Below are 27,910 nucleotides of genomic sequence, written 5' to 3' on the forward strand. Positions count from 1 at the left end.
TAACGCAGCCGTTTTTTTTATTTTTACCTGTACATGTTGAAAAATGCAAAACAGATTAAATGAGAATATGCCTAAATTATGATAAAAGTACAAAAAGTAGACAGAGACACTTAACAAATATGAACCAAGATTTCCGAAATCTGAATAAAATATTAGTTGAATGTTCTTATAAAACAAAATGCGCTCACAAAATTGCCTAAAATGAATCCAATACAGGGAAAGAAGGCACAAAACACACAAAAAGTGTAAAAACAAAGCTGAATACATTGACAAAGTTTGCTGTCCACAGAAAAGGTTAATTTGACGTTAGTCTGTTGCCAAAAAAACAGAATCCGAAAACAAAAATTCTTCTTTTAAACTTTGATTGTTGCCAGAAACGCTCTCGTCAAAAGTTTCAGCCATGATCACATTTTTTTCTTGATTTTGTACTTTTTTTTAAAAGAAAGACACGAAAAAACGGGGCGCAATGAAACATAAAACCGTAGTCAATCTGGCCGGCTGCTACTTCTCACTTACATACCCATTGTTTGCCAGTGTTGCCGCATGCCCAAGCAGTGTTGACCTCCAATCAACTGCAGCTAAATTTTGATGACATCTGCAACTAGACCCTGGTGACATTAGCAACACAGGGAATACACTTTAAATTATAAATAAAAATATCAAAATTAATGTAAATATTTAAATTAAAAAAATGAACTATAGTTTTATTGTTGATTTTTTATTTTTAAAATTTGTTTTAGCATTTTTAGTACATTTTTGTAGAAATTTTGTCTTAGTAAAAACTAAAATGTTACATTTTTAAGAATTTTTGTAAAATGTTGTTACAGACTCATAACAATCTATAAAATGAAAAAAGTACAAAAACCTGTATGGGCATCATGTTTCTTGTCATCTGTGGTTAGAATGAGTTCCAATTCTGTTGCATTTGTTATTTGATATTGAAATGAAAACAGAACGTTCATATTTAAGTCAACATAGAAATATACGAGAATTGAAGAATAGATATATATGAAGAATAGTTGATTTGCATTTTTTTGATTAATTAAGCAGTTTTTGTGTAAAAATTGGTATACTCTCGGCGAACCTTAAAGTTTGGTACGACTGCTATTAAAAAAAGGATAAAAAAATAAGCAATCAAAAAAATCGAAACAATCAATAGATTATAAAAATCTAAATGATCAAAAAAATTCGCTTACTTGGTTTTTAGTTTAATGTTGTCTTTGAGAAGTGGGACAGTTCGAATATGAGACGGAGAGTCGGACAATTCACTTCCAGATCTCTGCTGAAAAACACTAAATCGTTTTGAGGCAGAAACACAGAATATGAAAAAAATGTTTAAATAAAAACTTTTTTTTGAAATATTGCACATTTTTTAAAGAAAGTACCCGTGACTCCAGGCCATCTATAGATAGTTTCCAAATAAAAAAAACACTAGTTCGATCTAATTTAGGGGCCACTGGCATACATTATATCATGGCAGTGCCAGTATATCATATCATAATGGTATATTATAATGAGTATGATCGCACATTGGGTGATTTTACCCCGCTCCCAATAGTTGAACTTCTCTGGGGGCTGAACAGTTTGTTGTGGATCTGTACAAGCTCCGGTTGGATGGGTGAATGGGGCCTTTTTAGGGAACTCCCCTTAAGATCCATAGGCTGTAAAGAAAATACAAAATTTTACAAAAAAAAATATAAAAAGACAGAAATTTAAAATCGTTTCATTTTATAACATTTTTTCCTACTAATAATATATTACGAAATAAAACTAAAGACAATTTCCACATACCTCCGAGTGAGTTCTCATCGTATGCATGTTGTGTAGGTTTCCAGGGTTGGCTTGCCTGTGTCCCATCTGTATAGGGACATGGCTTGGAATTTGCTGGTACGCCTGGTAGCTTGGGATTTGTTGTATAGTGGTGAATGGCGTTACCATAACATGGTTCCTGTTTATAGTTTGAATCGGGTGCTGGGTTTGGTAGAAAGATGGAATCTGAGAGACCTGGAACGTAATGTTTCAGTTAAAACTGTATATGAATAAACTTTTGTACAAATTAAATGGGCTACCTCATGCCCCGTGTCAAATTGGATAACATTTTTTGTGTGCATGAAATGCAATAGTATATAAATGTATCTGTTAGTTATAAATCTGACACTAACATTCCAAGCAAACCTTACTAGGTAGGTCATATAACTGACTTTAAAGTGGTAAATGACTAAATGTCAGTCTAGAAAATTGCATTAATAAAGTGCTTGACCAAAACTATAAAGAGATTTGTTAAAAAAAATACTTGGGAACTACTAATTTATTTGTTTAGAACTGCTTATTTTTATAAGCTGTTATTATATTTGTTACCTGGTTGGTGGAGTATATTGTATCAGATGAAGACTGATGATGAGCAGAAGTATGTCGTGATAATACAGGTATGGTTTGTATATGCATCGGTGTTGTGTGGTTAGACTCCATTGGACGGACGTGGTTCATTCGCGAGTTGTTCACTGTGGGTATGGCAGATGCCAGCGGAGACGGGGCACGCTTTTCTGAAGTTTTGTAATTTTTTTTCGATTTTATCTCATTCCGGTGGACAGTTATTGTCCTAGTGATTCCGAATTCAGAAGATTTTGTTTCAACCGTTGAGGAGGGTGAATCGGATTTTTGAGGCTTGCTGGGGGATGTGACCATTGGGGTGTCGGTCGACGTGCACGGGGCTGCCGAAGATGCCGTGGGCTCTTCTGGTGGCGGGGTCGGGGTCTGAACGCGCGACACTTCGGAGTCAATGGATGTCATTGACACGTTATTAAGTGAGGTATTGGTGCTGTTTACGGGGGATTCAGTTCGAATATTGCTGTTGGTGAGGTCGTTGGAAGAAGGACTCGACGCCATGACAACTGCAGCGTGCGCCTGGAGAAAATTTGTAATCAGTATGAATTAGAGATAGGAAAAAGAGGAATCGTTCAAATACAAATAGAAAATTGTCAAAATCCAAAAAAAAAATAAAATAAGACAGTTTAAAGAGAAGAGGAATTAAAAAATAATAAAATAAGTCATAAAAAAAGATTTTCGCACTAAAAAAACTCTAAAATTTATAGAATAAAAATAATTTATATATATATTCATTATATAAATATATTTATTATATAAATATTTATATTCATCATATAAATATATATATAATGTTAATTTTTTAGTGTACAACTTTAATCCAAGTCTAATAAAAAATATGTACTATTTTATTGAGAAGAAATAGTTTTCACCTTCTTTCTTGATAAAGATGATTTGCTTGATCTTCGGATGGTGGCAGCGATGCTCTCAGGAAGATACTTTGGGAGTTGGCTCCTCCGAGAATAAGTGGCTTCAACCTGAAGGGAAAATCGTGTACCCTGGTATGGTTTTCTCGGCTACTGACTAAACGAAGTCAGTCGTGGTTGCTATTGGTTATCGCATGTTTTTTCACTTTTTTGTTGACTAAAAAAACATTAATTTTTACAACTGCATTGCTTTTTAAAGAATTTAGTTGGTTTTGGTTGTGCCTCTTACAATCAATAAAATGTACAAGTGATTTAAAAAAAATTAAATAAAGTTTGAGCGAAAAATTGTACATGCGCCTTAAATTGAGGCCTCAAGTCATTAGTGTTTTGATAATATAAAACAAATCAGAGGAGCCAGCAATGTAAATTTAAAGTTAATAAGTTATAATGTTATATAATCACCTTCATTCCTTCTTTAAAGACCTTTGAGTTGTGAGCTTGTCTGTGCAAAGTGTCAGTGAACGCCTGGTATTAAAAAAGTTAAATATGAAATAGTAAACATGAAAATGAATTCTATTTAGTTGGTAAAAAATTTTTTTTTGAGTTTTAATTTTTTTAACAAGAAAATAAAATGAATTGGTATAAAACAGACATTTAACTTAAACTATAAGATAGATGTTTATTTTTTGTACTATAGCAATTCTAACAAATCACTTTGATAATTCCTGGTAGCTAAAACTTGAACAATCCTTTAAAAATAATTTTTTTTAAAATAACAACACAAATTTTACAAACTGGTATAATGTTATAAAACACCTTAAAAAAATACTTTTTTTTTATTTTTATTTTATACATTTCACTTTCCACAGTAAAACTTACAACAAAAAGGTTAAAAAATTATGAACAAACTCAACAAAATTTTCATTTAAAAATTTACTTGTGAGACCAAACTGCCCATTATCCTGTCATACCTGTATATCGTGTGTGAGGTTTATGTTGGTGCTTATTAAATCCTTGACGAACCTCAGACCGAGAAACCATCTGTTGACGTACGCTGTCGTGCTACAACAACAACGACAATAAATTAGATGTAGTATTGTTAAAATTGTTATTTAATTTCAGAAAATTTAACGAAAACATGGTTTATTGAGTAAGCTGTTTCTGTAACGTTCATTAAATTACTTTAATTAACCATGATCAATAACATATTTTTGTATTGTCTTCTAAATTACTCTAATTAGCCTTAAACATCTACATAATAGCAATAATCCATATATTTCAAAAAAAAAATAAGGCAGTAGTTTTCAAATTGCAGTCCTTATAAATTATTTTTGTTAATTTGTGTTTTTAAAATATGAAGGCACCAGAGGTTATAAAAGAATCATTTTTTTTATTGTTTTACACTGGGTTTGACATTCAATTGCTTATTGTGATACTGAAAGCACCAAGCAAGTCTGCTGCAGTCTAAATTAGCCTTTATTTTAGGAACAATGTGCAAGCAAAAACATAATCAAAACAATGTTGAATATTATTATATTTGAAACCATTTAAAATATCGAATTAAAATCAATAAATAGTTAGTAAGAATTGCATAAAACTTTTAAGCCGAAACATTTAAAAAAATAAAACATCATATACAATATATGAGGTGTAATGTTTGCAATGAAATAAAAGTATCCCCCAAAATTAGTTTGGGAAACACTGGTTTAAAAAACTGCAAAAACCGACAACTTACACATCTTTTTCTTTGACTTCCTGAGGATACCCCGTCTGATTAATATGTGCAATAAGTATATAATCATTACGTTCCAGGTACCCGACCAAAATACGGATTTTCGATTCGACGAGACCAGTCCTGTTTGTAAAACAAAGTTTCAATTATTTTTAATTTCAAAAAATGTTTTTCTCAATTTTTGTAACTTGGAAAAAATCCCTATATTTGCTATTTAAAATGAAGAGTGTATTGTTCTTCTGTGAAGAGTATTTTTTTGGTACAAGAACATTTGGCACTTTTTAAAAAATGAGAGACTAATGTAAAATAGTTGGCCACAACCTCAGTAAAATATCTCATTTAATTGGAGTGCTCACATGCCTATAACATTGCATGTACACCAGAGAAAGACAAAAAAAATAGATATGTATTTAAAAAAATTGAGGGGGGGGGGGCAACCCATCGTTCCTCGTTGATGTACACCCATAGTTGACAGTTTAAACTGACCATAAGTTAAAGTTCTCCTGCGACTCTGCGCTTGCCATCAGCACAATGAAATGTTTATATTCATTGAAAAAATTTGGAGTTTCCAGGAGTTTTAACCAACTTGATTTATTCTCGTGGATCTCAGCGGTAACTCGATACCCGTCAATAAACTCCTAGTAAAATAGTAGGCATGTGTTCATGTATAGTAGTGAAGTACATATTTCTAATATTTCCTAATCAGGTTTTGAACAATTACTATGAATCCCATATTTCCTGATCGTGTTTTGAATAATTAACGCTCTTTTAGGGTAGCGGGACTATATTATATAACTCTGTAAATAATCTTTGTTTAGTAATCTATCGAAAGGGAAGAGAAAAAGACTTATCCCACTCTACTATAAATGTATGAATGAATGGCATTTATTTTGTGCTTGCGTGGCAATGATATTGTATGTTCTGTTTCATAAACTTCGCGCATGCCTTTACCAGAACATATGTAACTTTGTAGGTGTTTATTTTTGGAGCTTTTTTGTAAGGCTGACAACTTAAACAATAAAATAGGTTGGAGGCTTGGAGCATTTGATCTGCTTGCCCAAGAAAAAATGCACATATTAAATGCAATAAAAGAGAAAATTATGCAATACACCTCCACTAACAACTCTTACACTAGGCCCCCTTATAAAGTAACCTATTCTAAAAAAAAATCCACAAATCTTCAAAAAAATGCAAAAACTTCTTACCCCTTTCATTACAGTCAGGGATGACCGGGTAACGTTGTAAGTTGAGTTTTGTTGCGGATATGCGGGGGTTATAATGGGCATGAGGTGAAGTCGGTCCGATGGGTTATAACGGGGATCCCATACTGGTAGGTTAAGGGTGTTGGACTCTTCAGGTTGCTTTAGCAACACTGGACGCGGCCATTCCCTTTGGAATAGTGTTGTTTAGTAAACACATTGATTGAGTAGGATTGTTTTAAATTGATTGTAAGTTCGAAAACAAACGCACAAAAAAATCTATTTAAAAAAAAAATCGGTCATTTGAAAAAAACATTTTGAAAAGGACCCTACACATATACTTCTTGCAAAAACCTAAACAAAGTATTACTTTTTAGATAAAACACTCTCTCCTCATAAGTTTAAAAGGACAGCCATATTAGTGATACTACCATACAATTTCCAATCATATTAAACTTGCCGTAAATAATTTTAACTCACCATTGAGAAAACACCCAAAAAAACCTTTGCACCAATGTAGAGGCAATGGCGTTGGGATAAAGCTGGCATGTCCTTGCTACCAGCATGGCCCACGATACACCTCCCAAGTAACCAAGCATGTTACTGTATATTCCTTTACCTAATAAAACAAAAAAAAATGTTTTATTTATGCATATAGTAGGGTGGGGAAAAATGAGTTGTCTTTTTATTCTATTTCCTCGTGCCATTTGGTAGTAAACAAAGAACATTTGAAAAATTATAAAACCGCATCTTTACGACACCCATATACCGTTGATAATTGTTTAAAACACGATCAGGATATTTGGATATTATGTGCTAAAGGTGTCCCATCTTCCCCCTACCCTACTATATACATAATATTAACTATACGAGGTAAAAACAGCAGCAATATTAGGACATAAATACTTTTAAATTGCATAAAGCATGGAAAATAAAGAAATAAAAACAAAAATATTAGATTCAGAATATCATTCTTTACTGTGAGAAGTTCAAACAAAAATCTGTTTTCATTTTTAATAATCTTTACACATTCTTTATATTTATATACTTTAGAAATTAAGTTTTATATATATATATAATACGAATATAAGTTCACTCACGTTTGGCCCATAATTTGATAACTCTCAATGTAAGTCGAAAGTTTTCAATATTTGGAACTAGATGTAGGATCTCGTCTGTGACTCTACATCCGTTTAAACTCCGGATGCATCGGATATCCAGGTTCTTGAGAAGGGAATCATCTCGAAGATCTTGGTCTGGAGGAACAACTTGTAGAGCAAGACGGGAGAAGAGGATGTCAATCTGAGGATGAAGGAAGATTAATGAAAAGAACTTATTTACCATTAGCAATGTGTGGGGTACAAAGAAAGTCGTTATAACACGGGTGATTTGTTTCATACACCTTATGGCTCATGACCATTACGAGTTACCACAGATGTAGCTTTGTGTGTGAAAATTTAGTGGGCGACTTTTTTATTTTTTTGTTTGGCTCGGAATATTTAGACAATCCATAACTAAGTGACCAGTGGTTGAAGAAATTGTTTGTAAGTGTCTTATATAAGAACACAGTCGGTCACACACACAATAGTGGCACTTTGGCAGCATTAAGCTTTAAACCCAGTATTTCTGGTTTTGGGGCAAGTTCTCTAACACTGTGCATCTGTGCAATGATACCGGTTTATTATCTTATGAGTTATAACAATGAAAAGTCTTACGAACTTTTAATTGTGTTACTTTTATTGTTTGTTCAAATGACTGGTGCCACATTTATACCTAACCTATAGTCCATGAACAACATAACTTTGTATGATCAATAGTATCAATAGCATAAATTAACAAATTGTAACTTAGTTAACATGAGAAAAATTACCTCAACGCCCTCAAACTTTAACTTGATGACCGGGACAAATGCATCTTCAATTGCCTGCACCAAAACACAAACAATTAACATAGAAAGATTCTATAAATTAACTCAAACAATATACAGTGACAACAGCCACGTTATTATTCAAGAAGAAATTGTCCTACTGTTGTTGCTGCGAGGCATAAGACATTACTTGACAGTACAATAAAATTAATGCTTTTTACCAGAAAAGCATGTTTAAGTATTAAGTATAGATTGTGCTAGCTTTAATAAATGTTTGTTAAATATAGTTCAGTCTATACAGTAAAGTCATTGGTTAATTTTAATTACTGTGCTATTATATTCCCACATACCCTGAGCTCTGACACCTCACTTCTTTCTTTTAAAAGCGTGCAGAAAACGGAGAAGAAATCGGATCTGTTCACATGACGGGGTACCACACATAATGTGTCAATATCGGCACCCTTGGCGCATACACCAAGTCGATATGATCCAAATGTGTACAACTTCCCTCCAGCTGTGTCAATCAAGGATTGGGGCAGTTTCTGATAAAATGGAATGTGTTTATGTACCATACGGGCAACTTTTTCTATTTTTTTTAATTTTTTATCTAATTTAATATACGAATTAGAGTATCATAAATATTATGTTGATTATTTACTGGCAGGGTGATTTTTGAATTAATGCAAAATATTACGCAAACAGAATCTTACCCTTTCTTCACTGACATTCATAACGAATTCTTTCACTATTTCATTTAATTTTCCAAGGACAATCCGACGAGCTGAATGTTCACTTTCAGATTCAAACACACCATAAGGTTCAATATGTTCGATTAGCTTCTCGGTTAACACTCGGTCTTTTTCCGTCGGCTCAGCTAAACTGATGGGCGACGTAATACCGTATGTCTTGCCCCCCGAATCCATATTGATATAGGCTTTGTATTTACGGACGGTAGAGGTCTTTTCATAACAAATTTTCTAGCAATATCGGAATGTCTGCTAAATGTAAATTTGAAACACTATTACTTTTATAATTCTGAAGAGTAAGACTGAATTTTAAACTAACGTGGTTTTAAATTGTCTACATTAATCCTGCTGCGTGCATAAATATTGCGCAAAAAACATAAATATGACTCTGAACAATGCAAATACAGAAATTAATAAAGGGTAAATCGTCCTAACAAGCTGTAACAACTTAAACGTTATACACGATATTTAACAAAGATGAATTCCGAAAAAAAGTGCGCGATTGCTTTCGCCACCGAAATTTTATTGGAGGTTGTAACATCCCTCTCTTGAATAAAATATAAAAATATTGTAGCCTGATTTAAACAACTTTGTATCCCGTGTACTGTTTAAACTAAAGTTGTTAACATGTTGAATTTTAAATAATATAGTAACTTAAGTATATAAAATTGCACACGTTGGATTTAATTTTAATTTTGTATTGACAGTGAATACGGCACGATAAGATTAGACCTCCTATTAATCTTAAATCCTATGATGGGTGAAGAAGAAGCACAGTTTCTTTAGTATTCTTTCTTTAACATCAAACGTTTTAACAAACCTTAATACACCCAAACAATTTCAACATATTTTACCTTCTTTAGGCTATCTTTATAATTTAAAATTGTAAGTTGATTTATTCTTATACCCTCTTTTGTTTGATACATCGACCTTACTAAGATCCGTTTTAACTCTACATAGCTTCGTGTCGAACGCAATGCTGAATGATCACGTTGTATTTTGCTATTAATTAATTTATTATTTACTATTTGTTATTATGTATTACTTTATTACCTTTTGTTTTTCTTTAGGTACTGTACGTTACAGTAAAAACAAATATGATTGAGCACTTGGTCGTTGATTCTGGTGCGTTTTTAAAGAATGCGGATCTGCGCTCGCTCGGAGAAAACATCTACACTTGCCAAGAAGTAATAGCAGAAATTAAAGACAAAGCCACTAAACAACGACTTTCCGTCTTGGGGTATGAACTAAAATTTAAACAACCGTCACCTAAATCTATTTTGTGTGTTACGGAGGCCTCTAAGAAAACGGGAGATTATACCAGCCTGTCACACACTGATATACTTGTTTTAGCTCTTACATATGAGCTCACATGTTTACATGAAGGATGTGAAAAAGTAAAACAGCCTGAACCTGTAAGAGGTGTAATTCAAATGGGTAATTCTTTAAAACAAGACATCCAGTTACCTGGTTTTTATTTGCCAAAAAATAAAGATTCCTCTGATGTTGAACCTAATTATAATATTTCGGAAGAAATTCAAAGCTTAAAAGACCTAGAAACTAAGGTTACAAAAGAAATTGAAATCCTTGACTTGGACAAAGATGAAAATGACACAAGTGATTTACATGATGAGGAAAATGAAGAGGAAAGTGATGAAGAAGGATGGATCACTCCTTCTACTCTCAGAGAGATGAAAGATCTCCAGGAAGACAAAGATGAGGGAGTTAAAAAGGATGTAAAAGTTGGATGCATCACAACAGATTTTGCCATGCAGAATGTGCTCCTGCAGATGAAAATGCATGTTGTTGCTGTGGATGGTTTACTGGTGAAAACAGTGAGAAGTTATGTTCTGAGATGCCATGCTTGTTTTAATATAACAAAAATAATGACAAAGGTCTTCTGCCCGAAGTGTGGAAATAAAACTCTTAAAAGGGTTCCAGTAGAAGTACAACCAGATGGTACTTTAAAGCTTTTTTTTTCCAGAAACCCAAAGGTTCTTAATCCAAGAGGATTGCGATACTCGCTTCCAATGCCCCAAGGAGGTAAACACTCCAACAATCCAATGTTGTGCGAAGATCAGGTTTTTCCACATGACAGGCCAAGCAAGAAAGCATTGCAGAATACCAATGTGTGGAAAGATGATTATGATTGCTCTGTTTCACCTTTTGCGGAAAATGAAATCACCAGCAGAGCTTTCAGGCTCGGCATACGGACAGGAGGCAACAATAGAGGGCGAAAGAGCAACCCTAATGCTGTAGGAAGAAAATTTGTGAAGTCGAGACGTTAAAACTGCATGCTAATAAAATTTAACCAGTGCTGAAACATTTGTTAAAATATAAAGCAGAGATTACATGTATTTTTGTGGTGATTTATAAGAAAGTGTTGCATTAGTTGCTTGGAGTTGTCTAAAGTAATGTTGTGAATTAGCACACAATGACACAACAGATAAACTGAACAAATAACACAAACATAAGGCAAGAGAAAGTCAGGTATATTGGGCGAGTATACCAGCTTATCAAATCTCCATTCAAAAACAATGATTTCTATAATGTCAAGATGAGTATGGAATTTAAAAGTTTCCTTTTTCTTATGTATGGGTATTTGAGAACATTGTTTTCCTTGTTACAGATAAGGATTACGCACATGAAATATTATCTGACAAACACTGTTATTCAATGTACCAGTGGCCTCCGGTCAGTTATCTTTTGCAAACAACAATTTAAGTACCGACTCTGAGTCAGCGTAATCTGGATTCATTGAGAAAAAGGCGTTTGGCGGGCAATCGCAAATACACCATTCTCCGACGTTTTCCTCAATTTACTAGAAATACCGACAGTTTTTTTCCTGCACAGTAGCCCAATCTAGCCAACTAATCAATTAATTATCTTTATCTTTGACTAGTTGCCAACTCATCATGATTGAAATAAAACAAACATACGCGTGCCCTGAGATGTCCGCATGGCGAAAAAGTAACTGCGAACATAAAAAAGCAAGAAATTTAATATTTTGTATAAAACGCTGTGTTGACATTGATTTTAAAACATTTATTTGATTTTGCATGTAAAACAAACATGCTACTCTTTGCAAAATGCGTCAATCAGTCTAAAAAAATATGGTTTTTACTGAGCTAGCAGAACGGCAGCGGAAGGTTGTGGCTTAAGGTTTTTTTGGCTTGTTTGTTCGTGTTAACATAACCTTGGGTTTCATTATCAGTAATTCTCTTTCAGATTTTGTATTAATGAATAATTAACGAGAGTTGAAACGAAGTAAAAAATTGGACAAAGCGGGAAATTAAGCATCTGATGAACGAAACCAAAAACCAATGAATCAAATCAGTTGAATTTCATTTCAACTATGGTAAATTATTGCGTATATTTAGCAGTGTTTGCTGACAACAAAACTTGGAGAAAATTGGCGCTTATTGCGTCATAATGAACCGTGTCAATGAGGGCTCTGTCGCTACATTCCGTGCCGTGTGCACTTTTTACCTTTAGCATATTGATGTGCAGACGGAACGAAAGTCGTAGCGGGCGCAAAAATTGGTGCATAAATATTTGGAAAACCACTGTTCACTGCGTAAGGACTTTTTCGTGCATGCACAAATGATTCGTATAAGCACGAAATAATTTTAAATGCAAAAAAGGAAAATACAGAAAAACCTTGTTCTAAAAAAGTACATACACCCGAAATAAAATCGACTTTGTGAGCGTTGTGTTTCAGCCAAATAATATTAAGCTACCGCGTGGGGGTACCAACATACATGTATAAAAATGGGGCGTGGATCGGGTATCATTCAGTTAAGATTTTTTGCTTAGAACTGTCGGAATCTACCACAGAATAAATCGAGTCGTGGTTGTTGATTTTCGCTTCCGCAGGGAAAGTTACCCCAATCAAGCGTGCTGTGCAAAAAATGCACCCAAGATCGCCCCGTAGCCCAACAACAGTGCAACCACTTTCCAAAAGCGGTTTCCGTGTCCCTCAAACTCTCGTACGAGTACCTCAAAGAACGTGATGTACAGAAAAGTCCCAGTGGCAATTGCTTGCAATATTGCGTTGACCAAGAGCGTCCCACTGCCGTTACCCCCTGCCACCTTGATTATCAACCCGACCGAAATGCCTCCCGGAGACATGAAAGCAAACACCAAGCCGGCGGCGAGTATACGCTTGAATGGTTGACCGCCTTGAACGAGATTCGTGCCCATGCTCAGTGCCATCAGAGACTTGTGGAAAAGAACCGCAAAAAAAATGGCGAGTAAACTGCCGACTGTGTCCTGCAGGCCCATTGCGATGCCCTCTAGAAAAGAGTGTATTGAGAGTGTAGCAACAAGAAGCAAGGATCGAATCCCGGAATGATCATGCTCTTCCCCATGTTTATGTTCATGCTCTTGCTCTTCCTCCGCGACGTCCATTGTAGCTTGATCGGCGGAGACTTTAAACTTCACCGTTTCACTTCCAAACGAACCGCGGTTCTGTTTCTTCTTTACGCGGGTGTGATGCCACGCGTGCGCACTTTGCTCTGAAAAATAAACGACCATTACTTTTTACATCGATTAAATTGTAAGTTAAACTGTGCATATTTATTTACTTTTCGAGTAGTAACTTAACTTTTTGTATACCATAGACTAGAACTATAGAGTGAGCGAAGCTAGAGATAGTTTTTATTCTCTTTTCTCGTCTTATTTGGAAACTTTAAAACACGTTGGTAATTGTTCAAAACACAATCAGGAAATAGGATTTAGGTTTTAACGATATCCCATTTTTATTTCCACACTACTATATTACTCTTAACGGAAGGAATTCAATCGTGATTTAAAACAAAAATATTATTAAAATTAATCCGCACCAAACTAACAGTCGTTCTATTTTTCTTTACAGAAAAAAATAAAATTCACATAAACATCTAAACTTGTAGTTTTAAATTATAAAAAAATATACTAACCGATGATAAGAATAAGAAAGAGACCGCACGTAATAACGATTTCCGCGATTGGCATTTGCGTTGCTTCTTCTGCACTTAAACTTGTTCCGTTGTTTGCTGGACTGAAAAGAACATAGAAAAATCAGTTTTATTATAACAATCGTTATATATATGTTGATAATAAAGTAAGAATCATTTGAGTATAACGACCATTGTATATATATTTTTATAATACCCTTATACACATTATATTTCCTGCTGGTGTTTTAAACAGTTAACGACGCTACTTTGGAGTGGCGCGGGCTACGGACTACGGTTATATAATTTAGTAAATATTCTATTGTTTAGTACCAAATCGTACCATGAAAGTAAACCTTAAAATGTCCCATATTGCCCGATTTCAGTGTATATGTCACGCTAAAAGTAATACAGCGTATCCAGACTATATAACGTCGAGAATTTCTCCAAGACTTCTTTAGTCGTTAGTTACCGAAATAAAACGATAAGTGAACTTAGATTTGTAATTAATTCGGTGCCGATGCGGTTAAAGATACTTGGTGATTGATACCCCTTCTCATACTTGATACGATCGAATCGATTCTCATGAATTATGAACTTATGCAAAGAAAAGTATAACGTTCTTATACTGTACATTATATCTACCTTGTTGATCTTGTTGGCCACGTAACAGAGAAGGTCTCAAAACTCTCACGGATTTCGGGCAAGAGGCCGAGAAAGCTGGTTGCAAGAAAGATCCCTCCAGAAAAACAATTCAAGACACTCATTAACAATTTGTTTCTCTGTCTGATTTGGTGGTTGCTGTTGGATCGAACGACACCATTGCTCGAAGCGCTTTCCAAATTTTCGGTAGCTTTGCTACAGCATAATGCGGACCCGCAAATTCCCTTACTTTTCGTTCGGCCCGACCTTGCCTTTCTCGCGGAATATCGAAAACAAAAGTACGGCAAAAGTGCCGCGGTTAAAGTGGTCGCAAGAAGACCAAAAATGATGCCAACCTTTGTCGCAGTGACGTCCATTTTGCCTTTGAAATATTTGCGCCTACATTCAGTTATACCAAAATTAATACTATGCCGAATACACTGTTATAGGTTTCTCCTCACTTCTAAGACAAAGATATCATTATCAGGTCACAAGCTAAAATTAGAGACAGCATTGCGTCATCAAGAGGATGTATTAGCCTACGCACGTCACAATAAGACATAACGCATCCTGCACGCTGCACGTATATGGCTTCTAAGAAAAAGCTTATGTTTACTATTTAACATCAGCTAGAAAATTCGGAACCTCGCTTCTGCACTGCTGCAGCTGGACAGTACAGACTGACAATTTAATTCACGGTATAGCCTCGTAATTACATTTTCTAACAATCACAATTATGTAAATATAACAGACTTATAGTAGTGGCAGACCACTTACACTTATTTACCTTTGGTGTGGCAAGCTGGGTAACTGTCTCGCAATAGTGTGAACGTAATGCGTTTCAATAACGCCATAAAATAACCTCGGGCTATTGTGTGAGTTCCGATTAAAACTTATTTGACCCGTAATCCCTCGGACCAGCGTGCTGTTACACTACAACAAAGGCAAGCGGGTAGCTTTAACTAAAGAACATGGTAAGATATCAGCAACTTACAGCAAGTAAGGACAAGGTCGCAATCTTGTTTCCCACATGTTTCCCCGCTTAACCATCGTTGAACTTCACAAGGGTAAACCGTCATATTTACTTATTTTTGGGCAATGTTTTGGTTATTTATGTTACATAACTATATACATTTACAAAAATATTCAATTATTTCCAATTATGATGCACCATAAGTGTTTTCCGTATCCTATATTACAACTTTTAAAACAAAAAATAAATAAAGGTCTAAAAGCAGTTAAAATATGCAGAATATTCGTCTGGCGCCCATGCTGATGCATACATTTCAGTATTTCACGTTTCATCTGGGAAACAAGATGGCGTCAATTGACCATTGTTTTTAAACATTGTCTGTCCTTATACTTGTTGTATGTCTATTTACTTTGGTTTTAACAGGTCACAGCTGGCTGCAGCCGGTTTTAAACAAACGCGTTTATAGTCTAACATTGACAAATAAGGCGAAACAACCCAGCAATAAAGTTTCACGCGTTAATATATTATGGAGTTAATAGACGTGCTGTTCTTAGAAATGATAGAGCCTATCTACCACAAAGTAACACTGGTTAAACGTTTACTCATGCCTCGCATGGCTGCCTTCACCATGGCTGCTGGAGTTCTGTCGAGAGCTGTAGTTAACAGATTTATACACAATAACAAGTCAAAGAAGGCTGTTCACTAACTTTCAGCGTTACAAACGCAAACAGCAAGCTGTCAACCGAATTACCTTGTGCAAATTGTCTAAATACTTCCGGCAACACACAGTGATTAACACATGCTAATTCGATGATAAAACCTGTGAATAAACGCGTGGTGCGTTGGTAAAACCTTGAATAAACCGCGTGGTAACACGAATTTACGGAAATACGGAATCGACGGAAATCGCAAACTAAATTAAATCTGCAACTAATTTATGGGGATATGCGAAGAAAACTGTGATATACTTAAAACACAATCCCGTAAGTTCATGTATTTTTGTAAACTAGTTTGCGGATTTTCTTGTCTTTTCCGTATTCTCGAAAATTAGATTGCGATTTCCGTCGTTCCCGTATTCCCGTAAATTAATATTATCCTGTACTTGGAGTGGAGCATGCGCTCCCCCCACTTCTCTCTGCAGCACCAGAGCATGAAGTAAATTATTTTCCCTGGCGGCGTCTTATCAACAAGTGAACGAGTGAAAAAAGCGAGCATTGCTTTTTTTAGGCATCGGCAGTGTTGCGGACAGCGGTCGTCATTTTACGGATATTTGCGTTAAACCAACGTCAAACTGTCGCTTTACATACGAGCATAAAATCAAAAATATCAGGAACATGTCACAGCTTTGTGCATTAATTTTGATTTTCTGTTCAAATGCGCATCGTGTAATCAATAATATAAACTATAACTGACAAAACAACGCGGGCATTCGACCGCACCGTGATGGCAACTCGACAGCAGTGAAGATTACATAATGGTAGATTGTAGTTTAATGAAATATTTAAATTATATTTTACTTTTTAGTTATGTAATCACGTATTTTTTTCCGAGAACTCATTTTGGTACCAATATCGACATTTATTGTTTACGCTCACATACCAGACAACAAAACCACTAACTCAAGCTCAGAGTACCACACACAACGTATTTCTCATGTACGCAACTCTTAGGAACATACACACTTTATACCAACGCGAATATTGATATACCAATTCATGGACTCTGCCCTTTTGAAGTTAAAAAGACTACCGTTTCCTGCATTACGGCCTTGTCTATTGTAATCTGCACAGCTAAATCACCTAATGCAACAGAGGCTAAAATTTTCGCTGAAATAAACAACCTGTCCTGTTCACGCGTATCAATCCCTTTGAAACTTTAAAAACACAATTCAAAGGTCCCGTACTTCCGTAAACTATAGGAACGTATTCAATTGAAGGCCACAACAAGCCACGGTGCATTACCGTTAGCACCACAGAAATCAATTAGACTTAAAGGGGGCAATTGAATATCCGTACAAATCGTTCAAACAAACGAAGTGAGTAACAATGCAGATAACTCGTACTACAGTATAATCTTTTACGCTAATATACTCAAATTTACAGTGTTGTAGGTGCGTAACATTAATATAGTGCGGTGGGGGGACATGGGACACCTCATCATTCTATTTTCTCGTTACATAAATATTCTTATTTTTTTAATCAAATGCGCCAGGAAAAAGGAACGAAATCTTGCTAATGGACCATCTTACCCCAATCTACAATATACATTTGCATGTGTACAACCAACTGAAAACACCACCTCAAGTCGCGCGGTTCCACTGATTACGTCGCGGTAAGCCAACACTAAAAGATATCGATTTAAACCCTGCTTATCTCGTTCACGGACCAGGTACATGGCATGGTTAACTAAAGGGTAATTTAAAACGGCAGTGATTAAAACCGACCGCCTACCATGTAAATAATTGGCCGCTTCTATATCAATGCCTTTCAGATTAAGCCCGTGTATCCATTATAATAAAAAACATTGATCAATTTAAGTATTCAGGCAAATGAAAAACAAAAAACGAGTGGATATAATCAATACTTATATTCGGTACATTGATTGCACTATACAGACGAAGACAACGATCTGATGGCTTTTGCAGTATCTCATCTAGATTATAATGGACTACGATGTTGATATAGTGGTGTCTATTTCCGAAACCGTATACTGCCCTATTGAATGCGGATATTACAAATGATCAACTGATCATAAGCCCGTGACTCTAAAATAGCGTTGTTATATGTTAAAAACCACGAACACAAAATATGGGTTTTAGATGCTACCGGTATGTCATCTTACACCACAGTACTATAATACACCACAGGTCTCTGCATTTCTTAGATATGAAATTCCATTTTTCAATAATTTATTCGATCTAAACCTTTCCAATCTGCATAAAGATTTCGCTTAAATTTACAACTTTAATTGATTGAGTATGAAAGCTTGTCTCGGTATGTTAAGACCGACATGCCACATCTTTCTCCAATTTACAGACAATCGTAACAATATATCCAGAACTTATTCGATCGAAATGTCTCCTTATACTCGTTATTGCAAACAATATATCGATCGTATTACCGATATGTATTGTCTTTCCTTGACAAAGTGAATAAAGAAGATCTTGGCCTCCCAACATTTAATATCGACCTTCTTATTCATGTCACGCCAAAACATATATAGGCCACACCACGTTAATTCATTAGTGGCGAAATTAACACGATTAGTGTCTTTCCCACGACACAGCCATCAAAAATTAAACCAAACTAATACCCATAACAGTCTAATAATGAGCCAAATTCAAATGCTGTCAACATTGGGCTATATTGGCTATTTGGGTATCTTTTTTATAAGGAATTTTACATGGTTTCACGTTCACACATACTTGGTATACCTTTTTCAGATGCAACTTCTCGCCTGCATAAAAAATGCACACCTGCCGACTGCTTTCTGTTTAAAATAATATGTTAAATGTTGGGAGACAAACGCCTTTCATATGGTATATTACGGAATTCACAAAAATCACGGCCTCTGATATTTATAAGTATATTGTATAGGCAAATTCGGTAATCTCGGTCATTAAAGGCTAGAAGTAGCGGGGAGTGGGGACAGCATACACATACAGTCATACACAGTATACACACGGACACCTAATAAAACTACAGGTTGCATGCGGTTGCAAACGGTTGCAGATGTTTTGGTTATTTCGACCAGAAACGCTACGCGGCCACGTCCAATAGATGTCAAATGACCATACGAGATACGAGTGTAACAAACCAACTTTTGGTCCGATACCTCGAATGGCTTTTGAGTTATGTTCAAAACACCATTACGCGGTTGCAAAGGGTTGCAGATATTTTGGGTATTTCGATAACTCAAAAACCATTTGCAACCTGTAGTTTCATCAGGAACCCCAGTACACACACGTAACCTAAATCACTCGAGTGGAACCTATCCAAACTCCAGTCCTCCAGCAGCGTACGAGTTGTTTATAAGTTAAAATTACATCGCCAGTCCTCCAGCAGCGTACGAGTTGTTTATAAGTTAAAATTACATCGCCAGTCCTCCAGCAGCGTACGAGTTGTTTATAAGTTTAAATTACATCGCCAGTCCTCCAGCAGCGTACGAATTGTTTATAAGTTAAAATTACATCTTCAGTCCTGCAGCACTGGCTGTTTTTTAGAGGTATTTGCAAGACAAGTAGAAGCTTTGGCGGTGATATCAGTACAACCACCAACTAGGTAACAAAATACAATAAAGTACCCCGTATGTGTTCATATGGAAGAGCCACCGGCCAAGAAAATAAGACCATATGTTACGAAGCGCGAACGTAGAAAAGCGGTTGAAAAAACCTTGGATATAAGTTACGAAGAACCTAATTTAAATGATGCGACAGAATTGTTTATTACGGACGAAACTGTACTGGAATACCAAGATAGGTTGTTTAAAGCTTCATTGCCAAGGTATCTAACTCTAGCCTATAGCAGTGTTTCTTAAACTGGGGTAAATTCCTCGTATTTAGGGGGTAATTAAGCCACCAATCAAAGTTCACATCAGTTGACGGGACAGAAAAATTGTGCCAAATATAGTACTTTACCAGACATTAAACAACTCGTTGCCAAAAAGCAAACGCATCCGTCGCATTAAATATAACTGCTGTAATAAGCTTAGCTGTTAATGTTTTTAATAAATGAGCGCCATATTACATATTGGGGGTCTGATAACTATCTTTGTTAAAGGGTAAAGCATACAAACAAGTTTAAGAACCACTGGCCTATAGTATTTGTTTGACATCATTTTTGTTCATATTAATATCTTAATAACTTATTGGGAGCAAGTTTTATCACACATTAGTTTAGTCTACAAACGACACTTACATAACATATTTATAACACAGAAAAGTCACCAAAACTGCAACAGTGTCAAAAACGCCAGTGTGGTGCATTCAATGGTGTAAAAATTCAGCCATTTGATTGCAGCCACTTGTGGAGATTCGCTTAAACTGTTTGATGTTATGAAAAGTAAAGAAATAACGTAAGTTGCTTTGTTAAACTGTATTCCTTGCATGACAGAGGATCGATTATTATGATAGAGGTGATTTGTTTCATAACCCTCGTGCTATAAGTTACCACATGTGTAACTTAGTGGGTGATTATTCTTTTTGCATGGTTGCCAGTATGAAAAAAGCTTTAGTGACCACTTGGTTGGAACAATGACAGTTAGAAATAAGCCTTCATACGCCCACATTGGTATAACGTAGGAGCTTTGAACAAAGTATCCTTTAGTAATTCTGTAAACAGTCTTACTACTAAGCCTCCCATCAGGCATAATGTATTGCATTGTATTTCAGGAATGTTCTTTCTATTAGACACACATCTCCATTTCGTTATTGCGATTGGTCACGGACGAGTAGACAGCTCACAACATGTTGTTTTGACGGGAGAGTTAATGTGTATGACTTTTTAAACTTTGGAAAAATTAGTGACACGTAAGGCTCGGTTATTATGGTGTTGTCATAAAAAGGAATATTCTTAAAAATCTGGCTTGTATTTAAACAATAATTTATCTGCTAAACTAATAAAACGGCGATGCAGTTACAAACACTTTCTTTAACTGAGGCATTTAGAACCTTTCTAAACAAATTGCAGTCTTCAATTAGCATGAGAATGGGCTAGCATGCCAATATGGATAAATATATTTATATCATTTGTAGATTAAAAGTAGATACGCAGCCTACTACCATACGTTGGTGGGAAGGCGAAGATAACAAAGTTCTTATTGGGGGAAGCAATTCATTTCTGGCTTCATATGATCTAAGGTCTGGAAAGGTAATTTGGATCAAAAAGTCTGGTAACAGCAACAGATTATTAGACAATTTATCTTTACTGTGGTCAAAGCACTAAAATCCGATAAGATAATTTGTAGTTTAGAGTCACTATTTTTTATAAGACTTGAAACACCAGCAGTTATAAAAAAAAAATTTTAAAAAATTGATACCACTTAAAATAAATAAATGAAAGTCATTAAGTATACAGATGGTTCATTTTCAACTATATATTGTAAACAAAATTGATGCTAAAAACTAATTCAGGAAATCGCCAAGTACAAATTCAAATGCGGAAAAATTCTCGCACTAGAGTTTTTTACCGATGAAAAATCATTTGTGGCAAGCAGTGATGAAGTTAATAGGCAATCTGCTGAACATAATTTGATTGTGTGGGACCTCAGGATGGGCGCAAAAGTTTCAAATCAAATATTCCATGTATGTTGTTTAGTTGAAAGTAAATTTATTCTTACTGTATCTCATTATACTATGTTACAAGCTACACCTTTTATTTTGGTTATACTGATTTTGGCGAACTCTGGATTAAATTCACTCGACATGCTTTGTTTTATGACCCTTTCATATATAAAAGAATTTTACAGCATTTAATTCTGTTGCTATACTTTTTTTCTCTTTGTCAGTAAATATCTGCAACCAATTTCTCATCTTTTTTACTTTTCCGAATTATGATGAGTTTATTATTAAAATAAGTTAGAAATATAAAGCAAATATGGCAAGGTCTAAACTGTTTTTCTTTAGGAGCGTTACACCTGTCCTTGCATAAGAGCACACCCAAGTGGTGCTAATTTCCTTGCCCAAACAACAGGAAATTACATCGCGAGATTCAGCACACAGAAACCTTACCGCCTGGATAAGTTTGTGCGTTACCAGAATCACACTGTAAGTAACAGAATTCTTTTATTGCACTGAATAATTAAGGCATACAATAGATTAATAACTATATCACAGATCCGCAGAATTTTTTTTTGAGCCACTGTACCGCAATGAATATATATAAAAAAAAGAATAAAATTAAAAATCATATGATATTTTGTCACTTTTACTTCATTATTTTTTTTCCCAAAAGGTCAACGAATTTCCGGTGTCTTTTGACATAACTAAGGATGGTAGTTTTGTATATTCTGGAAGCTCCAGTGAATCTCTGGTTTGCTACAAACACAGCAATGGTAATTATTTGCGGACAGTGCCATTGCCGCCAACAAATGATGGCCAGGATGCAGCATGTGTAGACGTACGCTGTCACCCCGTACTACCAAGCATGGTTGCAGTCAGTGACTGGCACGGAAGACTGCATGTTGTGCAATAGATCCAACTCAAGGGTGGCCATGAAATTAAGAGATATTTCCAGGATTACGATTGTTGAGTTGGAGGCTCTTCTGGTGGTCCGAGTCTTTCGCTACCACTGTGAATGTTCTGCCACTGGAATGTGGAAAGGATAAGTTCCAAGAGAAGGATGGAAAAAATTATTTTATTATCGTGTTTTGCAATAACTTGCCTTGCAGTCCCTGCCAACGTGCATTTGTTAATTATTACAGAGTTTTAACATTACCTCCTCATTTGATACAGTTCCCTCTGTAGATAAACCAGCAGGAGGTGTTGTGGTAGTTGTTGTGCTTATATTGGCAGCTGGTGTAGGTGGTGTGGTTGGTTTTGCACGCCCTCGTCGCAGACCGAGAATTTTAACATAATTTGCGGGAAGGTAGCCTGGATTTTTCCCATCTATCGTTCCGAGTAACCAACCTCTTATGTGGGGTTGTTGAGCTGTAATTCAGGAGTTTTCTTTTAGCTGATTTCAAAAAGGGGCTTATTTAGTACTTGTATAACATGAATGAAGTATTGTTTTTCTAATCTAAAACCCCCCGTGTATAGATCTAGATACTTTTTTGTGCATGCCTGGACGCCAATATCTAACGTACGGAGAGTACACAGCTATCTCAAATGGCACTGTTATGTTTTAGTGACAATGTGTTTTTATAAGATACCCGCTTAAGTACCATACCAATTAAGTTGCATAAAATTAACTCTCAACCAAAGCGTAGCACATTAATTTGATTGGTTATAATTTTTCTGTGGCGTTTGGGATCCTTTATGCTTGAAAACTTCATATCACAAATTTAGCCTGGTTTTAGGTTGCCCATTATTGTTATCCCACACTGAACTTCACCTCTTGGTGCAAGGATGATGGTATCTCCTGCAAGAAACGAGATTTCCTCTTCACTCTCGCTGCTAAAATCAAACTCTGCTTTAGCAACCACATGATCGCCGTCTCCGTTCATCCACGAAATATTGGCAGGTCTAAATATAGAAATAACATAGTTTGTATACATTTAATTAGTTTAACAACACTATGAAATTTAACAACACCATTGTCTTAAGGAAAGAGGGGGGTGTTTAAAAAATCGTTAAAAAGAAAAGAACAAAATACTTTTGCGAGTTAGCTCCCCTCATCAGTCTCCATATTAGATAAGGACCTCCCATTACCACTGCAGCAAACAACATGATTGGCCAAGATTTTTTTTGTGATGACGAATTTGGTCTCTGTAAAAAAATCACAAATATTTTTAACTGTGATCTCTAAGTATCACCAAATTTCCAAAAAGAAGAAGCTGCTTCTGAAAAAATGCGTTTTGGTTGGTATGCTCTTTAAGCAGGTTACTAAGTGAGAATACATACAACACACCATAAGCGCTCCATCTACAGCTGCATTTGACCAAGCATCTTCACATTCTCGTGAGCCGAATATAGCCAACACTCTTCGATACAAGTAACGGAACAATCTATAGATAGAAATAAAACAATTGTTAACTATGTTTGTGTCCAGCAATGGTGCTTGTATCGCAACCAAAGGATACCAGATTCAAAAGGTAGCGGAAAAAGATAACCTGAAACATTTTAATTACCTGAATATTGCTATTGAAGAGAGAATCTCTGAAAATGTAGAACGCACTCTCGAAAAGTGGTCAGCTACATCAAGTACAGCACGAAAGGAACTGTATACTGCTCCAAATGTAGATTCTAACATGGCTGACACCTAGAGGTTTATGTATGTCTTACACGCTCACAAAAAAAGCATTGGTGTGATGTTGATGTTTTAGATATATATACTTAACTCCATTTAATTATATCTAAGAATTACTGCATTAACATTTTAACATCTTTAATCAAATAAAACAAAGTAAATAACATTTCAACTTACAGAAGTAAAAGCTCTAACAATTGATTCAACGGATTGAAATGCCTGTCGTGTGCTGTCTTCTGCTTGCTGAGTGAAACTACCAACTCCGTTGGGTGGGGTGCCATAGTTACGATATGACGAACCATACATACCTCCCCCAGTGCCATACAAACCACTACTGCCATACATACCACTGCCATAGCCCCCATAACCACCTGTAAAGAAGAAGTTCTTGACATTCATTTTTTTCATTATTAAAGGGGTTATGCTTTGGTTTTTGTTTTTCACAGGTAAGACCCTATTTCTACGTAGTGACAGCCTAAGAAACCTGGGATGTAGGTCGGAGTGGATTGTTACTCTAACACCCTATAAAGAGGCCTACCAAAAAACTTGATTACTATTTATAAGACCCAAACCTATTATGGGACAGAATGAAATGATTATTTTAATTTTTAAATTAAAGAAGCAGTATAACTTCATGATTTACTAACATATGCTAGTTTGCTAGCTTTTAATACAAAACTGGTCAAACAAAACTACAGTGGTATAAACATAAAGTACATACTTAGTTTACATATGACTTACCAAAGTTATAGCCGCCCCCATATGAACCAAGGTTGCCATAAGTTGGTCTGTACATTGTAGCTGATGTGCTCTGTTAAAATAAATGCATAAATAAAAATATTACTTTAAATAGAATCTATTAAACTCAGTCAAGAATTCTAGCACGATTAAACATAAATTAGAACCATGTATGCAATTCATTCGATAGGCTATGATTACATCACTAGTCACTACATATCTCAAAATTTGAAAAAAAAGTCAAGTTATAATTTATAAAAACTAGTTTTACCTGTTGATTCGGTCGGGCGGGTATTGGGGGTGGAGTAGGGAATTCCCCGGATTCAGGGCGGGTAAGGGACGAAGAACGAAGGTTATTGCTGGGTGATTGACCCCTGTTTATCTCCCAGGGTTTAGGGGGAGCCCCATTAGCAGCCATTTTGAATTACTTGGGTTAAGCTACCACACTGACAAGATGATATTGCACATTTACAATATTTATAAGTTTTAAGAATAAATATGAATAAGTGAGAAACTAGCTTCGTGCACATATTTATAGAAGTTTAAATTGAGATATAATACGCATAGTTACAGTTCAGGCAAAATATATAAATCAACAATACATTTGCACCAACATACAACAAAAATTTGATGTTTTTTTGTTGAAGAAGTAAATAAAAGTCTCTTAAAACCATTAGGATAGTGCTGTATTTATTATTTTTTCTATCTACTAGTCAAGAAATGAATTTTAACCGACCGATAGTTTCTTTAGAATTTTTTTAGAAATTACAACATTTTTCATACATCTTAATAAAAGTAGTAAAATTTTAACCTTTTTTTCCAAATTTGTTATACAGATGAGGGACACCATGCAACACAATGCCTCACCCAATAGAATAAGCAGCAAAAAAAAATAAAAAGATATTATTTTTATTTTACATATTTTACAGTATCAGTTTGTAGGGAAAATCAAAATACATATAATGAGTATATTTTCAATTACATCTCCGGTTACATAGATGTCGCACTGAGAACTTCGTCTAAAAAACTTGAGCAGTTGTGTATCGTAGTTCCACCAAGCACAATACGCCACCCAGTGTTCAAAGCATTCAGCGAGTCGACGCAGGCAACTTCTTCATACGTTGTTCCGCCAACAATAAACACTATGACATCACTGGGTCTTTCCGACATCACAGAGGAACCAGCATAAGGGAATTCTGATTCTCTTAATCGGCCTTTAAAAAGGTCTTCAAGTAGACTTTTTATTTTGGGTACATGTTGTGTATACACATTTTCCACACCTTTCAAACCCTTAAAGAATTTTTTCGTCATCGCAATTGCGTTTGGGACATCGTTTGCATTGGTCCTCGAACCTCCATATTTTAGAAGAGATGAAATAACTCGCCGACTGTCACGAGCCGTAAGCTGGTCTGTTAAAGATGTGGTAGCATTATTTGGATGCGTTTCATACCGGAGCGAATATAGCGCAACAAGCCTCAATGCATCAATATCACTGGTGCCTGGCAATTGAAGCAATGAACGCACTCTCTGAACAGCATTTGAATGATCATTCTGAGAAGAGATATCCTGTTCACATTCAGAAATCTCTAGTAGATTCTTTTTTGCCACAATCCTTGACAGTTCTCCTACCACTGTGACATGCTTTGCTACAGTACCGGACATCTTTTTGAACTGAGGGTAATTTTCCACAAACGACTTCATGTCTTCAATAGATTCCACTTTCTGCTGACTTTTAGTTTTGGCTTGAAATTCTTCCATTAGCTGTTTGATACTTGTCCCTATCTCGCCGAAGTTTTTGTAAAGATTCTCATGGTAGAACTGGTCGTGCAGCGGAGACATTACTACTTCATGAAGATCCTGGCTCACATTTGGAACTTTGGAAAGATCGACACGGCCATTTTTGATCCCTAACAGCTCATGAGTCATAGCTTGATATGTCCACTGATTAAGAAGTGGAGTAACAGCGTCATCACGTCGGTCTAGAATAAGAAGCAATGGTGTCGTATCGGAGCGACGGAAATCAAATAAAGAAGCCTCTCTTGATATCAGTAACTTCACAGCATCAGCAAGCTGTTGGCACATATTTGAACTTGCTTGGTATCGAATCATGGGGCATTTTTTCAAAGCTAACAACACAGATGTTAACCCAAGACATGAACGTTTTAGGTCCGAGGGATTCCAAGTCAAATGTCGAGAACACTTTGGAAGATTCAAGGTAAAATGATGGACATCAACTGGGTAAAAATCAGCAAAGAATTCACGGATATCGCACACACTTTCATGCTCATCACTTTCGGCAAGCATTTTTAGATCACTTTTGCTCAGAGCATGACTGAAATACAGATAATACTGTCCATAGCGTGGGTGCTTTAACTCCTCACACAAATATTGGACATTTTCTTTTGTTGGTCGAACAAAAACTATTACCTTCATATGCTTCATTGAATCTCGGCTTGTGGCTCCAATGGTTTCAAAAAGATAGACTTCTTTTTGAAGTATTTCTGATTTTGCATACACTATGCTCACAACTCCAGTGGTTTCTTTGTCCATCATCAGGGACTTCATTCCTGGTCCACTATCTGATATCATTTTCGACACATACATCTTAACAGCAAGAACTACATCCATTTTAGATTGGTATTTTCCAAATAGGTTTATTATTAACTGTATAAAAATGATAAATTCAGTGCTTTTCCATTAAAAGTATAATGTATAGACTAGCTGCTAGCACATATTCTATGTAAGTGTAGAGAATTTACACGATCTGAACATAAGCTCGCACTGAGAAACTTTTTTTTCTTTTTTTTTGATAAAAATAAAAATAAATAAAACGCAAATAAAGTACGTGTGTTTATTTATTTTTTTACATTTAAATTGTCCGCACTGAGAAACTTGCAATGCAAAAAATCGTTTTTGAAACTC

At 35.5% G+C, this 27,910-nt stretch overlaps 6 protein-coding genes across 12 annotated transcripts; 2 read left to right on the forward strand and 4 right to left on the reverse strand.

Annotated features, from left to right (window-relative positions):
* Positions 1–25,107, reverse strand: LOC100186273 (poly(A) polymerase beta). Of its 5 annotated transcripts, none has more exons than XM_026836594.1 (19): positions 25,095–25,107; positions 9,726–9,729; positions 8,760–9,047; positions 8,400–8,591; positions 8,053–8,106; positions 7,283–7,484; positions 6,663–6,801; positions 6,189–6,372; positions 5,470–5,621; positions 4,987–5,106; positions 4,223–4,313; positions 3,714–3,776; positions 3,258–3,362; positions 2,359–2,904; positions 1,792–2,004; positions 1,545–1,661; positions 1,197–1,279; positions 866–916; positions 1–608 (listed from the first exon to the last, which is right to left on the reverse strand). In XM_026836594.1, exons 3-18 carry the CDS (start codon positions 8,970–8,972, stop codon positions 889–891), a joined length of 2,502 nt encoding a protein of 833 aa, XP_026692395.1. In that variant the 5' UTR covers positions 8,973–9,047; positions 9,726–9,729; positions 25,095–25,107; the 3' UTR covers positions 1–608; positions 866–888. The 5 variants fall into 5 exon arrangements, with proteins under 5 accessions (XP_026692395.1, XP_018669528.1, XP_026692394.1 ...); XM_018813983.1 differs by having other exon boundaries at positions 1,197–1,282; XM_026836593.1 differs by having other exon boundaries at positions 1,530–1,661.
* LOC100178383 (RNA-binding protein NOB1-like) lies at positions 9,842–11,152 on the forward strand. Its single transcript, XM_026836596.1, has one exon. The coding sequence runs from the start codon at positions 9,893–9,895 to the stop codon at positions 11,081–11,083; it is 1,191 nt and encodes a 396-aa protein (XP_026692397.1). The 5' UTR covers positions 9,842–9,892; the 3' UTR covers positions 11,084–11,152.
* On the reverse strand, positions 11,820–16,161 carry LOC100176067 (zinc transporter ZIP1). 3 transcript variants are annotated; one of them, XM_002124397.4, is made up of 5 exons: positions 16,099–16,161; positions 15,162–15,307; positions 14,378–14,773; positions 13,736–13,836; positions 11,820–13,312 (listed from the first exon to the last, which is right to left on the reverse strand). In XM_002124397.4, the coding sequence occupies exons 3-5, from the start codon at positions 14,749–14,751 to the stop codon at positions 12,687–12,689; spliced, it is 1,101 nt and encodes a 366-aa protein (XP_002124433.1). In that variant the 5' UTR covers positions 14,752–14,773; positions 15,162–15,307; positions 16,099–16,161; the 3' UTR covers positions 11,820–12,686. The 3 variants fall into 3 exon arrangements, with proteins under 3 accessions (XP_002124433.1, XP_002124508.1, XP_026692398.1); XM_002124472.4 differs by lacking the exon at positions 16,099–16,161 and adding an exon at positions 15,369–15,554; XM_026836597.1 differs by lacking the exons at positions 15,162–15,307; positions 16,099–16,161 and having other exon boundaries at positions 14,378–14,837.
* Positions 19,353–22,780, forward strand: LOC100180754 (WD repeat-containing protein 25). Its single transcript, XM_002123911.4, has 7 exons — positions 19,353–19,849; positions 20,284–20,420; positions 20,737–20,874; positions 21,100–21,214; positions 21,478–21,648; positions 21,970–22,110; positions 22,298–22,780. The coding sequence occupies exons 2-7, from the start codon at positions 20,401–20,403 to the stop codon at positions 22,535–22,537; spliced, it is 825 nt and encodes a 274-aa protein (XP_002123947.1). The 5' UTR covers positions 19,353–19,849; positions 20,284–20,400; the 3' UTR covers positions 22,538–22,780.
* Positions 22,116–25,442, reverse strand: LOC100183203 (peroxisomal membrane protein PEX13). The gene is made up of 9 exons (XM_002123447.5): positions 25,260–25,442; positions 24,992–25,061; positions 24,428–24,621; positions 24,132–24,262; positions 23,912–24,008; positions 23,657–23,769; positions 23,396–23,526; positions 22,781–22,992; positions 22,116–22,650 (listed from the first exon to the last, which is right to left on the reverse strand). The coding sequence occupies exons 1-9, from the start codon at positions 25,404–25,406 to the stop codon at positions 22,582–22,584; spliced, it is 1,164 nt and encodes a 387-aa protein (XP_002123483.1). The 5' UTR covers positions 25,407–25,442; the 3' UTR covers positions 22,116–22,581.
* Positions 25,435–27,766, reverse strand: LOC100185569 (vacuolar protein sorting-associated protein 45). Its single transcript, XM_002123519.5, has one exon. It carries the CDS (start codon positions 27,614–27,616, stop codon positions 25,979–25,981), a length of 1,638 nt encoding a protein of 545 aa, XP_002123555.1. The 5' UTR covers positions 27,617–27,766; the 3' UTR covers positions 25,435–25,978.
* Between the last annotated feature and the right edge of the window lie 144 nt (positions 27,767–27,910).

Source organism: Ciona intestinalis, chromosome 11, assembly GCF_000224145.3.
Source record: "Ciona intestinalis chromosome 11, KH, whole genome shotgun sequence".
Lineage (NCBI taxonomy): Eukaryota > Metazoa > Chordata > Ascidiacea > Phlebobranchia > Cionidae > Ciona > Ciona intestinalis.

What these genes read in the sequence shown, in the direction of transcription:
- LOC100180754 (XM_002123911.4), top strand. Translation starts at nt 20,401, where the DNA reads ATGAAAAGTAAAGAAATAAC. An exon ending in ATGAAAAGTAAAGAAATAAC is followed by an intron (nt 20,421 to 20,736) that starts GTAAGTTGCTTT and finishes ATTGTATTTCAG; the next exon opens with GAATGTTCTTTCTATTAGAC. An exon ending in TTTGGAAAAATTAGTGACAC is followed by an intron (nt 20,875 to 21,099) that starts GTAAGGCTCGGT and finishes TATCATTTGTAG; the next exon opens with ATTAAAAGTAGATACGCAGC.
- LOC100176067 (XM_002124397.4), bottom strand. Translation starts at nt 14,751, where the DNA reads ATGGACGTCACTGCGACAAAGGTTGGCATCATTTTTGGTCTTCTTGCG. An exon ending in TGGCCAACAAGATCAACAAG is followed by an intron (nt 13,837 to 14,377) that starts GTAGATATAATG and finishes TGTTCTTTTCAG; the next exon opens with TCCAGCAAACAACGGAACAA. An exon ending in CTTTCTTATTCTTATCATCG is followed by an intron (nt 13,313 to 13,735) that starts GTTAGTATATTT and finishes TTTATTTTTCAG; the next exon opens with AGCAAAGTGCGCACGCGTGG.
- LOC100183203 (XM_002123447.5), bottom strand. Translation starts at nt 25,406, where the DNA reads ATGGCTGCTAATGGGGCTCCCCCTAAACCCTGGGAGATAAACAGGGGT. An exon ending in CTGTAGATGGAGCGCTTATG is followed by an intron (nt 23,770 to 23,911) that starts GTGTGTTGTATG and finishes ATTTTTTTACAG; the next exon opens with AGACCAAATTCGTCATCACA. An exon ending in AGGGGAGCTAACTCGCAAAA is followed by an intron (nt 23,527 to 23,656) that starts GTATTTTGTTCT and finishes TTCTATATTTAG; the next exon opens with ACCTGCCAATATTTCGTGGA.
- LOC100186273 (XM_026836591.1), bottom strand. Translation starts at nt 8,972, where the DNA reads ATGGATTCGGGGGGCAAGACATACGGTATTACGTCGCCCATCAGTTTA. An exon ending in CAGGAGAACTTTAACTTATG is followed by an intron (nt 5,107 to 5,469) that starts GTCAGTTTAAAC and finishes TTTTACAAACAG; the next exon opens with GACTGGTCTCGTCGAATCGA. An exon ending in GCGGGGTAAAATCACCCAAT is followed by an intron (nt 1,283 to 1,529) that starts GTGCGATCATAC and finishes AGTGTTTTTCAG; the next exon opens with CAGAGATCTGGAAGTGAATT.
- LOC100178383 (XM_026836596.1), top strand. Translation starts at nt 9,893, where the DNA reads ATGATTGAGCACTTGGTCGTTGATTCTGGTGCGTTTTTAAAGAATGCG.
- LOC100185569 (XM_002123519.5), bottom strand. Translation starts at nt 27,616, where the DNA reads ATGGATGTAGTTCTTGCTGTTAAGATGTATGTGTCGAAAATGATATCA.